Genomic DNA, 14,594 nt, shown 5'->3' on the forward strand with positions numbered 1-14,594 from the left:
GCCAAACAACACCAGTTAGCTAATTTTATCAGCGCTTAAAGAAATCACTTTGTTTTAGAGAAACCTACTGAACTCAAGTCTAGCCTGCTTTGTGAAAGCAGGTAAATACACAGAAAAAGAGGCAAAAGTCTCAGATGAGAGGGGGTGCTGAAATTTGGCAGAAAAGCAGGGGATGTGTGCTAAAACAGCCTGTAGTGACCAACTGATTTTTTTCTCACCTCTGGTCTGCAAACCCAAAGCACATCAAGAGCACCACAACCCATGATGCGAAACTCTAAAGAAAACCAGCTTACGCTCTTCACACTTTCCTCCGTACGCTTATCCAATGCACTTTTAATTAGCTAATTGTGCCCACATTGATCCAATTAACAAGCCACAAAGATCTGAACAAAAGGAGCGTATTCTGCCCAGTGGAGACTCCATTCATCCACGCCAAAATCAGACAGAGCAAGATGGGGAGGACAAAATCGAGGCCAAGCCTGTTGGCCACCGTTCCCAACGATTCTGCCCTCATTTTAGGCACGAGGCTGGATGGCAACTCCACCAGCACCTACCTCTCCCGTTTAGGAGTGTGGACCGATAGCTGTCCGTTAGTTGAGGCGTGTGGGTTTATTATTAAGGAGGTCTTAGACGGCGCGGACGAAGAGACGCAGGTGGTGGACAGGTCGAGGCTGCTGTGGTTGTTGCTGGCTGCCTCCTCGGCTGTGTGCGAGCTTGTCACTTCCTTCCAGAGCTGCTGCAGTTCTGTTGGAATCATGCCTGAAACAAACAAATTGGATAATTAAATCAATTAACAGCTAATTCGGCCGTCTTCAAACAGTAATTAAATCAAAGAGTCAGTAAACAAAGCCTAGTGTTAGTTTTGTGTGTGTGTGTGTGTGTGTTTACACGCATGTATTTTATTTCATTTTTTAAAATAACTAAAGGCTAATCCTGAACGCTGCACGTCTCCTGCTACGTCTTCTGGTGTGCACCTGCAGTACCTCTCCGAAGCTGAATGTGGGGTCTGGGGGAAGGAGATGCACGGCACACAACCCCCACCCAACAGCACATGAATTATTAGCGCTTTCTGTAATTTTGAGACCAGAGGGCCCAGGCCCTCGTCAGGCAGAAATCCCCCGAGCTCACAGCAAGGGCGGCCAAGGGCTGCTCTGCAGTCAGCTGGAGAAGTTTCATTTCAGCTTATTTTTTGTTGTTTTAAGGAAAATAAATACATCCTAACCTGTTTTTAAAAGGAAGGAAGGTCTGGGGGAAAAAAAATACTCAGCTTTATTATTATGACAACACGAACCACAATATGACTAATTTTGTGCTTAAGTTTTAAATGATGACAAATAGCTTTGTTATTAAATACAGTTTTTATTAATCACTTTTAGACATAAATTATGAATTCATATTGTCTTCCTGAAATGCTTTTCAAATTTTAACAGTCAAATTGATTATACTATGATTATTTCATTAACACACCTATCTTTCTCATTAATTTTGGTTTCTCGAACTGCTCACTTAATTGATGGATGTGTCTACTGAAAAACTGTATAACTTTCTATACAAGTAACACTATTATTACTGTCATTTCTTAGATCAATGCTAATGAGCCATTCAAAAGTAAAATGAAAACATAAAATAAGCTTCAAGAAATAAAAAAAAATGTTTTTTGATTGTGCCAAAATGGACACCAGGCTTGGGACATGCGTGCAGCATTCAAGAAATAGTCTGAGTGAAAACTTTGCAAACTCCAGTGGGCTGTGTTTCTGTCTGGAGCAGGGGGACACGCACGTCAGCATTGCTTGGGCTCAAAATGAGATCATGGTTTTGGATAAAGCTTATGTTTGTGACACGATCAAACAGGTTGAGTTCTCGAATTAAAGGCTATTTCAGTGCTCTTTCACAAGGCCATGGGAGAAAATGAGCAGTAGAGACACACCACTTCAATATTAAAAAAAAAAACTAAAAATAAAAGGCAGTGTCTGCGTGTTTTTAAAGAGGTTTCTCATCTCTGCGCTTCGAGATCATTTGGCTGACTGTTCATTGTTTCAGCGTGTCGTGGCACTGGAGCTATCCTAAGGAAACCTGCCATTTTCTAAGTATACAGCAGCAGCTCAAACAGCCACGTATCTCACCAAACCTAAGGTACTGAAATAAAAAAAAGGCAGTATGCATTATATTCATTTGAAACACATAATAAAAAATGCCAAGGTCTAAATTTAATTTATTTTTGTCATTTAGAATACAATGGATAGATAATCATCTCAACGTGATCAGCCAAACATCTTTACTTTGCTAAACTGTTAAAGATTTTAATTATGCTAGCTTTGGAGAGCACTGGTCTAATGAGGCGATAGACTCCAGAGAATCTAAGTGGTTAAGAACTGTGAAATGAGTCTGATAGGATTTTTTTATATTCACCGTGGATCGTTTGCATATCAAAGAGGAGTAAATTATTGCACGACAGACCAATAACCTTCCCCGCCTTTCTGAGAGTAGCATTAACAAAAACAGTTGGTCTCCGGTAACGGTTCACTACTAAAAAATGCTCAAATCCTTAAGTATCTGCAATTAATATATATTATAAAAGCGGCTTCAATTTATACATTAAGTGATCAGATATTCTTAGGACACATCCATTCCTCTAAAGCCACGTCATTTTCGTTTCACAAGGACCAAACGCCAATTATATTTTGATGGATTCTGTCCCAAATGAGCATTTAGTTATTAGACATATTCAATTATTACTTGTCCCCTGAAATTAAACCTCTGAGCAAATTAAACAAAGAAAAAGGTCAGTACACAAGCCTATGTCCTGTTTTGCTGTATCTGGGCTATTATTTTCAAACACCTTGTGAAGTGACAGTGTGGGATGTATTTTTAGCTAACACGCTTGACAGCACTGTCTGCGCACTAACAATTACCTGCGAGTGCGGCTGACCCTTACACCACTGTTTACTCAATGGAAACAATAGTGAATAGACTTGTCTGTTGATGATAACATATTGATAGGAGACCGTATGAGTCGACACCTATTTTTATTTTTGAGAATAAGCAAATAGGGAAAGAATAACTGCCTTCCCCCCTCCTGCCAGCCCCTATCTGGACGAGTCAGTTTTTAATTGGAGAAGGGGTTGCGCCCACTCTCCTTTCTCCATCCCTGCTTCTCCTTTCCCCTTTCCTTCCCCTCCCGGTCACTTCTGAGTACTTCATCTGCAGCCTGCAGAGTTACACAGCTGTTAAAATAGATACATTCAGTATTATATATTGCGATATGAATAATATATATTCATATCTCTCCGTAGATCCTCTAAAAGTCAAGGGGGTTGTTCTAACTTCCTATACGAGTGTAACTCTTATTAGCACAAAAAAAGAACTATAGCATGTAACCAAAGAGAAATACAAAAATACAAAACACCCATTTCAGGGGAAAAATGATGGAGAAAATAAAGATTTCAGTCTGGATGCCATTAGAGAAGAGTCAGCTGTGATGTCATACATGCCTGCACACAACGAAGTCATCGCTGACATCATGATTATTAAAAAATAAAATTATATATAAAAAAGCCTCCCTCCTCCTTCCCCAAATGTCGTTCTTTCAGAATAATTCTGAAGAGTATTCCTAACTAGCCTGTCAAATTGGGCAGCTGAAAGGTATGCTCATTACTCATCTGGCAAAATGGTTAAATAAAATAATAGAACAAATGGTAAAAGTAAGTCGAATAGATTCATGAACACGCAATAAATTATGTAATTTACCATTTAACAGTTTCATTTTAATAGCGAGAGGTAAATTTTCAGTCCGATTCCCAGAACTACACTGCAATTACCCGAGCTCACTACTGCTTGTGCCACAACTTGGTACGTACAAATAAGGGGATTTAGACCTGAAACTGCCAGATCTACGGGAGCAATCAGGCACCTTCATGTCTCAGTCCTATTATTTTCACTCACTAGTGATCTGAAGTGTGATTTGCAGTTTCATTTTACAGCTCCTAAAGATCTAGCTCTCACAGCTCCGAACGCTGCTGAAATGTGGTTTATTTTTAAATTGCTACTATGTACAGATGAAAAATCTAGATTATAGATGTGTCTAAATACAAAACAGCACAGATTACACAAATATAACACTAAAGGATGTGCTATTTTGTGTAAGACAATAGGCAAGCACTGAAACTAAAATACAGCTTTGAACAATGTATTAGTTCTAAAAACATAACAAAACCCCACTTACGAAGTAGCATTCTCTCCTTAGAAGCATTTATTGCTATTATAGATACTTAAGAATAAAAAGCAAAATGCTCTTAACCAAATTCATAGCTACATTAACTGGAGGGCTGGATTTTTCTTTTTATATGCACACTGACAGTATTTGTCTCACTCTTGCCAACTGTTCTGAAAACAAAAGAGCATGATATATGTAATTTTTTTTTTATTTTTAATAAGAAGTGTCCATTACCAATTATTTTAAACTATAGCCCTGGCTCCTCGTTGCATTTTTCAGGACAACTAGTCCCCTTCATTATGAAAGAAAATGTAGGCACAGGTTTAAAAAATGTATGTTGTGGGGACAGTTGACAGATTACCGCTCACGGAACTCAATTTCCCAACCCCAGGTATCACTGGCTCAAAGACAAACAGAGTTGCTCAACCTCTTTGTGTCCTTGTACCTCCATACCCAGGTGACCATGTTCAAGCAAGCAGAAAGTTGATTTAAACCTCGTAATGACATCAGTTTTAAGCCATCGTCTCTCTGATAAAAAAAAATCGCGCTGGATCACAACCCGCCTGAATTCTCGGGCTCCCTTCCGCCCCCAGCCAGCCCCGTCCCCCCGCTGCTCGAGGCTCATCTCCCTGCCCAGCGCAGCCTCGGGACCCTCCTGTTTGTGTTTGGGCTCTCTCCGGCACCCCTTCGGTTTTAAATAGGCTTCTTCCCAACGTGGCGAGGACTAATAGTGGCACTCCGCCGCTAGCCGTATCAATCAATGCCACGACTGCTGAATTACCTACTGGTGTCTCCGATGTGTTACTGCACAGATTACACTTCATGCATCACCACATTCATTTCTTTCACATTACACATGAGCGTGTCTTGTCACTGCCCAATTGCCCTCCTTTGGACAGCTTAACTGATGTACTGTACAATGAACCTCACTGAGCAAACTTAATAGTATAGGAGCTGTGGGAAAAATTAGAAAGGTTGAAGCTTGAGTCCAGTGGGCACGTGGGAACGGCTTGTGATGTTTCCAACAATAAATCCGAAGCGTAATTAACGCACGTTACAACATTCTGCAAGTACAAATGGCACTAGTCTTCATGCCCTTTTTCCCGAGCTCATCTCATGCCTTCTCCCCAGCACTCGGCATGCTGATGGCGACCGACACGCCACCCTACGGGCCAGATCCTGCAGCTCCCTGCCACTCGCTTTCCCGCCTCAGGACAAGTCTAACGTCAGCAGTCTGGTTCTGGGACACAGGAAAGCTAAACCCAGTTCAGCAGAGGGAAGCATGGGTTCCCAAAAGGGGGCTGGGTGCTCAAACACCTTTGCAGGTCTTGCAAAAACGAAGAACAAGCCTGAATAAACCATGCAGCCACACGGCAGGGCAGACTCCACTCCCCAGCTTCGTCGCCCTCTGTCCACACCAGTTAACGCTCACCAGGCACCTCTCTTTCCTTTTTGCAACTACACACATAAAAAGGGAGGGTGAAGAGCAGAAGCAATTTCACCCACCACCCCATTTAACCGAACAGAGCTGAATGTAAATTCATTATATGGTTTAGCAACCAGTAGCAGCCCCAAGGCAGCTTTGAAGAGCCCAAATCATTTCAAGCTGAGCTGACTCCAGTTGTTGAGGTGGGTGTTTAAATTTATTAGGGGGCAAAGGGAAGGAAAAGGCACGACTATTCAGAAACACCAGCATCTTAGTTGAAAGACCTGGTCCTCCCTGAGCCATGCCAACTTTGAACCACCTGCTTTAATCACAACAGACAAGAGCTCAGACGAGTCTTTAAAATGTCCTAGAGGTTGGACAGAAACCCAGTTGAAAAAAAAACTGTATGTATTAAGCCAAGAAGGAAAAGAAAGAACAAAAATGCCCAGGTTGTGATTACTGCCAAAAGTATTGTGATTTAAGTAGCTATCGCTTTCAACGTATCAGTATCTTAAAAAAAAAAATAAAGTAGGGATTTCAGCAAATCAGTAACTTCCTGCAGAGTGCGGGACCGAATAAAGATGTAGGAGGATCTAATTGTCAATAACACCAGTATAACACCATTAAAATTAAATGGAGTTAATCCCAATTTGCCTCAGCGTGGAGGGAAGAATGAAGCTCTGACGTACAGAGGCAGTGAAATGAAGGACATATAAACAGGCATGGAGAGGAGACACTGCCACCTTTCCCTTTCAGCCGCAGAAAAGGGCAATCGCATTTCTACAGCTCGGCAGCGTGCGATCAGCGCTCCTCTGTGCCCAGCTCCCCGCCAGTGGAAGAGCCAGAAAGGGCCAAAATAGCACATTAAAAAATAATAATAGGGAAAAGCTGCTCTCATGCTATCCTAAGCCATGAACCCAGCACCAAAATTTTATTAGGAAGCCTCCTGTGGAGGATTTCAAGTCCGGATTAGTACAACCAGCAGCTTCGAGCCTGCCAGACTGGATATAGCTGTGCAAATTGAATCCAAACCCCAAACCAGCTGCCCCCCGCTAGCGAGCAGCCCACAGTTTCAGTCTTGCCCTTTCCAATACCTTTCCAATGCCCACCTTGTCTGTCAGAATTTTTCTTTGCTCGTTATTTTGCAAGCCTATGAGATCTCTGTGTCTCACTGAGCGACAATTTGGTGTGCATGTGCTATCTGCCTGCTCGGCAGCCCCCCAAGCCCTCACCTACCTTGTGCAAGGGGCTGCAAAGGCAGAGTAGGCTGGCCAGGCTGGATCGTTAGCAGCCCTTGACGCTGCAAAGTCAGGAGGTGCTGCTGTTGCAACTGCTGCATCTGTAAGAGTTGCTGCTGAAAGGCCAACTGCTGCGTAGCCACCTGCTGTTGCTGGGGCTGGAAAAGAAAAAAAAAATGCACATTTGTCAGTACAGAGCGAAGCATTAACAGAGGACTCGCAGGCTCAACAGACTGCAACTTCTGGTCATATCAAGGGAAGACAGTGAGCCCACCACCCAGTACCAAGGACCCCAAGGCTCGTGTAGGTGCTGGAGCTATCAGCAGGGCTGCAGTCAATTTCCACCTCTGGTGAATACCTTAATCCACCTAAATTCCTCCTGCAATCCCAATGAAAAATGCATGCGGAATTTCTTGGTGCACGTGGCCATGTTTTCCCCCAGAAGCAGCTGCCGTTCAGTGGTGGATAAAGCAAACGCTGCTGGCAGCTGTGGAAGTCCTGGGCAGTTCTTCGAAGCAAAGAACACGCCAAACGTGAGTCGCCCCATGTAACCGCATCGCGCTTGGACGTCATGAAAAACAGCCCTGTACTCTGCTCTGTTTGCTCATGCAAGGGTTGTCTTGACAATTAAGGCAGTACAACCGGCTTGATTTATGGTATTTTACACTTACTCTCTCTTATCCATCCATCAAGCAACAATACTTTGTTATGTGCAGAATTATTCTTTGCTGTATTTAAGGCTGCTACTTGTGCACTTTGAAATTTTTAATTATTCTCACTCTAAAGAAGACGGAGTTGCTTTACTCTGCAGGGACGTGAACCCTGAACCTCCGAGGTGTAAAAGAACATGTTGCTTTTCTCACTACTGTACCCAGAGAAGCTTTTAACTACTCTGTTTATCACTTCTGACATAAATAAATGAGAAAAAATCAGACCTTTGAAGAAGAAAAACTTCATCTAATATTGTTAATTAGCCATGACAAACGATGAAATAACATTGTAAATCTTTCATAGAAACAGCCACTAGATTTTAATTACACACATTCATAATTTAGCAAACAACATCTTACTTGAATGTGAGTGTTTAATATGTACAGTACTCCAGGCTTCTGAGTCCTTAATTTTGTTCAGTTAAGGAAGCCTCTAGGTTTTGCATCCATGCTCATCTTGTGTTTTATTTGCTTTGTTCTTTAAAATCCATGAAAGGCTTTGCGTTTTGATAAATATCTTTTTATTTATTGTACAATGACAGGAGGAAAACTTTTGTTGTGTAAAACATCAATACATCATGCCAGTGTTTAGCAGTTCCTTGTGCTAGCCAAAAAAAATTAATGTAGATTTCCTTAGTAATTATCTGAGTGATAGAAAGATAATACAGTGCAGTAGTACAATAAATAGAAGGAAATTATCTAATATCCCTAATCTGCTAGGAATCATATCAAGGTGGAGGTCTTATACACATTATGGCTAACAATTATGGAAAAAAAAAATTAACTCTTGCAAAACTACACGCTTTTGCAAATAAAGCCCGGCCAGACTGCCAGCGCTCGGCGGCCCCTCCCTGGTATCAGTGCGGAGGATCGCTGGCCCCGTTCCCTGCTGGTGTCAAGCAGGAAAAATCCACCCGGGTCACAGGAGCAGGGCTGACGGCCACCAGCCAGGGGCCGGGGCCCCACCTTCTGCCAGGGCGCTGGAGCCCTCCAGCCCTGCCGTGCTGAATGTGACACAGTCACAGGGGGCTTAAAAGAGGAAAAAAAAGGAAAGAAAAAAAAATGCTATTGGGGAAAGTTAAGGACAATGGCAATTACTTCGATTAAAATCCTTAAACAGTTGTTTTTGTGTTGCCATGCTCCATCAATCTTAATACAAGCAACTGCATACCTACAACTGTACAGACAGGCAAGTTCATTTGTCTTATTTCCCAAGAAGATCTATAATTTCAGGAACAGTTAAACAACGGAGTGCTTAGCCATACTGGAACTGGGAGTTTTCATCTCTGTGCCACAGCTTGCTCAGACAGATCCAGTTGTTGCAACTATTGCCAACAGCACCAGATGAATGCAAGCTGCAGCGACAGATCCATTAGGAGCAATCCTTGCCTCCACAGATGTTCCCGCTCCAAATAGACAGATATTTAATGTACATTTAGCCTGCCTATATATAAGTAGTATTTTGTAATAAATAAATAAATTAGTCACAGTAATTTGTGCTTTACCTATTTGCCATCTGAGTATGAAGTTAACATTTAAAAAAAAAACCTCCCCAGAACCCTGACAACTTCACACAAATCGCCTGATGCCCGTGCGGTTGTCTTCCCAGCTATCCCAAGAAAAGCTCTCCAACACGCTCTACTTTGAAAAGCCAGGATATAAAAGTATACAAGGCCCATTGTCCAAGAAAGAATTTAAAAGCAACGCACGTTGCCAAACTGTGCTCCCCACCCAGTTACCAAACACAGGATACAAGGCAGTTTGTTTACTTCTCACAATTGAATGCATACAAAAAAGGTCTCGGTGCAGTCCTGTTGTCAGGTCAGTAGTCAGTGTTAAAACGCTGAAATATCCTGATAAAACTCGCATTTTTGATCCCCTCCCTACAGCTCCTGTCAAAGGTCTGTTTTCCTTTCGTAGGTCCCTCCCTGCTGCCTAACACAAGCTGCCCCAAGCGCTGGAGGACAAACGGCCGCAGCATCCCGCGGCCCTAAGCCCCCCCGGTGGGGGCTGCGGGGGGCCGGAGCCGAGCTCACCCCACAAACTCACCCTCTGCCGCCCGAGTACAGCCTACGAGGAGGCTGCTGCCAGCCTGCTTAGGGGTTGGACCCCTTTGTCCCAGGGGGATCGGCGGCGTTTTCCTCCTTTTAGGACGGTGCGGTGGCACGAGCCACTCGCAGAGGGGCTGCGGGGTGGCTGTACATTTGTGTGCTTGGTCCAGCTGTGGGGTACAAACTCACCCCACGGCAGCATCGCTGCCAGCGGTCCCCTCGGCAGCACGGCACAGCCTGGGACCCGCCGCTGGTGTGGAGTACAAGGAGGGGGAGGAAAAAAGACCCACCGCTCGTATGCTAATCTAGCCAGAATAAGCTCCTTGGCACAGGAAAACGGGGCTGAGCAAACCTGCGGGATGGGACGGAGTCAGTGTGCTGTGGGAACAGGCCTCTGCTGAAACCCTCGGCAAAAAAAAAAACCTAGGGAAAGCTGGAGAGACTTGGGCCCCTTGTTCTCTTTGCCGCTATCATGTTAAAATGCTCTTCTTAAAACAGGAAGGAGTCTTTTCTTATTGTTACTTTCGACAGTGTAATATCAGAAGTGTGACCACAGTAAATCAGTGTGTTAGATATTGAAATGCCATCACATTGTCTAACTTCCCTTCTCGTCTTTTTTAACACAAAGTATTTTTTCTTCAAGCTCCGAGCCCTCATCTTTGTGTCTGAGATGCTCTCCTGTCTGACAACAGCAATTTAGAAGAGTTAACTTTTATCGTTCATTCTGCTGTGTAACTTTCCCCTTCAAATTTCTTTATCTGCCCTCTGAGCTCATCTGAACTTTCATGTTCTCCCAGCATGCAGGCTTGCATTCAAAACTATGTCTAATAGACCAAATAAGAGGTTAATAAGAAGTGGCAACAGAAAGAAAAAATACAATCCCTGGTAACTGATAAGAATGACAGTGGCAGCCCTTTATTGTTTGTCTTCAAATATAGAGTTAAAGATCTTTAAAAAACTAAATTTTGACGCCTTTGAAAAGAAAGAAGCACAAAATAACAACAGGGGGTTATTGCCTGCCAGCCACAGGGGAGAAGCTCCATAATTCTTATTCTCCCTTTTGAAGGCTGTTAGAAATCTGATTCAAAAAAGCAACAGCAGAAGGAGAAAGCCTCTTGAGGCTATCGCCATTTCCTGTGATCATGCATAATGCGTTTCAAAAGTGGGTTTTTACCATTTCTGTTGATCAATTGCACCTCCTTCATATCCCCTCTTTTTTCTGCTGTGTTTACATCTGATGTGACTCAATGACAAGCGCTGTCTGAGACTGTGAAACAGACCTGTCATGTTGATTTATGGGCGCATCAAACCACGACTTGTCCAAACTGAAGCTCGCAGTTCATTAATTAGAGAGTTGTGACTTTGAAGTCAGCTTTCAGACTGTGGTTTTTAACATTTGGCTTAATTTATATGCTCTTGAATGTGGATCTCTAAGGAAAAAACTGAAATTCCCTTCTTGTCTTTGAACTTCTTTTGACCGCACAATAATCATTTCTTTGTCCAGAGTGATGCCTGCATCCCAGAGTCATTAACGCGCATTGAACTGCCACTGATGAGTAAGCCCTACTGAATTAGAAAAACAGCCAGCAAAACAAAGCTGAGAGCATTCTGCACAGTGATATCTCACAATTACATGCCTTCCCTCCCTGTGCCATTTCCATTTTAATTACTGTTAGTCCTTTAGATTTACATTTTAGACACTTTTTAATCTGTTCCCTTTTTATTATAGAGGCGCCCATAAGCGTGCTATGGTTAAGGTTGTGTCAGCGTTTCCATTATAAACCCCCGATTTTCAGGGGTTTATAACTCAGCTGGAAAAATTCACTCGGGGTTGAAACTTGGCACAGGTGGCACAATTTGCCGAAATTTCAGGGGTGAGAAATCGGTGCGCGCTTCGAGCACCGCCAGGGGCAACGTGATGCCCAACCGCTGCCGCTATCACAGGATGTGGCACAGCGCCTCGTGCCAAGAGGCAGCTTTCTAGGATCTATCCGAGCCGGTCTGATTTCAGACCGGAGTCTCAAACTCGCTGGGACTACAGGGGCGAACTTTGTGCCGTGAAAATAAATGTTACTACAGCAAATTTGAATTTAAGCACACTAAAAGCAACAAAGTGAGAACGTGGAAAATAATTAGAAAGGATAATTGTATTTTGAGTAGAGACAGACACCACCCTGGTGATCCTGCTCCTGCCATGGACCATGGTGGTATCTGAGTGAGGTCTCGGGCCACTGTGCACCACGGTGCGCTGCAGCACCCAGGCACAACACGCTGTGATGGGGTGGCATTCCCGTGCTACCTCTGCATCTCAGCCCTCCCTCGCTGCTCACAACTAACGCTGCTCAAGCGCGGTCCCTTCTGCTGAGCAAGGAACATTCCAACCTCTCCGGTTGGAAACTGCAAGTGCGAACTCAAAATCTCATGGAATTTTGCCCTGTTTAGATAGGACAGCCACATATCTGGGCCTGCTTCCTTGCCCCCTCCCCTCTGCAACATAACTAACTTCCAAAAGCACTCTCCCAAGATACACGTCTAGATGCTTGCTCCAGTACTCATAGCGAACATCAAGGCATGGTCCCCGGCTATAAAATATGTGGCAGCAAGCAAATGGAAAGCGCAGGAAAATACAGGCGAAAACAGGACAATAACTCTCAATCTGAAAGCTGAGACCTGATAGAGTCAGTTCAGTTGTGCAATCATTTATAAGATGAATGACAGTTTAATAGCCACTAGACAGTCCTCTGGGATCTGTGGTTTGAAAGTAAAATGGGTATTGTCTGTACCTCTTTAGGCTGTTTTCCAGCATGTTGTTGCTGTAAAAGTTGAAGCTGCAACTGTTCCTGTTGTTTCTTATAAAACTCTTGAAGCTGCTGCTACAAAGAAAAGGAAAGATGGTAAGTAACAAAGTGGAGAGCCAATTCAGTGTCCCTTTTGGTGTAATACACAAACTGTGATTTGAAAAATAGCATCCTTTTATCTGTAATGGTCTGACCTTTAGTTTGAAACTCGACAATAAATTCAGTGCACACTGACTATTCTTGGCATTATCGTTTGAAAAGTAATCTCCAAAATGAACTGATGAAAAACATACCATTTTCTACACAAACTAATTAAAATAAGGCAAGGAATGACCTTTGATTGTAACAACAAAGCCAAAATGCCCTTGCTGAGAGAGCCTGGTGAATCTCTGTTGTGAAACACACATGCTTTCTAAATGATAGGGTTTGACTGTATTAAGTGTTGTTCAATACATGCACAGACATCCTGGGAAATACTCTCCTCCTCCCCGCTGCCAGCCGCTCGCCGTGCAGGCTGTGCTCTGGAGCCGGGGGGAGGCAGCACAGCAATGAGGAGGGGGCACCCAAGGTGGGGTTTTGGTGGATGTCCGCGCCAGCCCGATGCTCGCAAGCCCACGCTGAGCCGTACCCTACGGTAACCCAGCCCTGGTTGTGTCGGCAGCCAACTCTCAGCTGAAATGGGACCACGCATTGAAACGGGGCACGGGGAGACACCGATGCACCGCGCAGCATTATGCTGGCTGAAATCAGACGGATTAAGGCTTGCAAACCTCTTCGCTTTCACTGCCACCGTTTGAATAGCCCTTTATGGTCCCAAGCGGACGTAGCACGGTCTGAAGCGGGAAGTATCACCCTACCCCTTCGTTTATTGTAATTAATCAGGGCACACTGTACTTTCTGGGGGATGCATGCAAAAGCAACAGGGACATGTGCCGAAGTCCTGACACTTAAACATGCAACTGCGTTATTTAGCCAATCCTGGAAAGACTCCTAGCACCGCTCCCTGGATTTGTTTCCAGGAGATATTTCTAGACCTAAAAACAAAAGAGCAGTCAGCTCATTTCAGAGCATGGCTGCTCCAAGGTGCAGACCCCGAGAGGCAGGCAGCTGCTTTCCCAGGAAGATGTCGGGAGCAAAGCCCTCCGGTGCTTGCCAGGGCCCCGCGAGCGGCTGCGAAGGCGACAATTACCTGTTGAAGCATGAGTGCCTGCTGCTGTTGGAGCAGGACTTGGAGTTGCTGGGGAGTTAGCACTTGTTGCTGGAGGATCTGCTGCATTTGCTGGGGAGTGATCACTTGAGGTGTCATCATAGCCACCGACACGGGAACCTGCGGAGGAGACAGAGCGGGGGTCAGGGAGCATCTCCTGGGGAGACGGGCAGGCGCGGGGAAGCACGAGCCCACCCCGAGCACAGAGGGACCAGCCGTGCTTCCCCAGCGACTCAGGTCCCTCTCTGCAGAGCATTTCTGCAATGGGAATTCTTTAAAGACAGCAGTACGGTGAGACCTGCTCAGATTTATTTGTTTTTACAAGGAACTGCCGGCTCGGTCCTTTCCCTCCCTGAAAGCCCCTCCCTGCCACGCAGAAATTCAAGAGCCCGGTATGCCGTGCTGATGGGATCTAGACCCTGTTAGGACAGGTTTTTAAGAAAATTGAAGGAAGGCTCAGTGACGTGAATAACAGCACTGCACTCCTATGCAATTTTAACAGAGAGGCCCTGCTACGATGTCTTTACCATTCCATATTCACCCAGCATACAGATGTCTTCAATTCTTTCATATTATGTGAGATACCATTAAAAGCCGCTTTCCATGACATTTCAGTGACAAACAGCTACAGTGATGAACTTGATAGCATTTCATATTTGCAACTGTTAACACGTTTCTGCACGGGCATCTTTGCAAGGAACCTGTACACTGTATCTGAAAGGATGATGTCTTGTTCAGATAAAACACTGACATTAAAATGACAGGCTGTCTTGGCCAAGGTTACACAAATTGTATTCAAGCGGATACCTAATGACAATGCTATGAATTCTGCAAGCTTTCTAGAATGTAATTTAGCTATTCAAAATAATCACTGCACTTGTGTTTAATTTGCAGACTACATGAGAACCATTTTGTCAGTCCTAGTAATGCAAGAAGACTATTTCCCTAGAA

At 44.1% G+C, this 14,594-nt stretch overlaps 1 protein-coding gene across 15 annotated transcripts in view; it reads right to left on the reverse strand.

Moving 5' to 3' along the window:
• The window catches only part of FOXP1 (forkhead box P1), a 365,602-nt gene that overhangs the window by 62,254 nt on the left and 288,754 nt on the right, over positions 1 to 14,594 (reverse strand). For 14 of the 15 annotated variants that reach the window (XM_035338130.1, XM_035338132.1, XM_035338123.1 and 11 more), the window contains 4 exons: positions 13,626 to 13,763; positions 12,422 to 12,511; positions 6,876 to 7,035; positions 555 to 759 (listed from right to left, as the gene is read on the reverse strand). In XM_035338130.1, the coding sequence (XP_035194021.1) occupies positions 555 to 759; positions 6,876 to 7,035; positions 12,422 to 12,511; positions 13,626 to 13,763 (593 nt within the window). The remainder of the gene's footprint in view (positions 1 to 554; positions 760 to 6,875; positions 7,036 to 12,421; positions 12,512 to 13,625; positions 13,764 to 14,594) is intronic. The other variant, XM_035338131.1, reaches the window with a different exon arrangement.

The sequence above is a fragment of the Oxyura jamaicensis genome, chromosome 12 (genome assembly GCF_011077185.1).
Source record: "Oxyura jamaicensis isolate SHBP4307 breed ruddy duck chromosome 12, BPBGC_Ojam_1.0, whole genome shotgun sequence".
NCBI lineage: Eukaryota > Metazoa > Chordata > Aves > Anseriformes > Anatidae > Oxyura > Oxyura jamaicensis.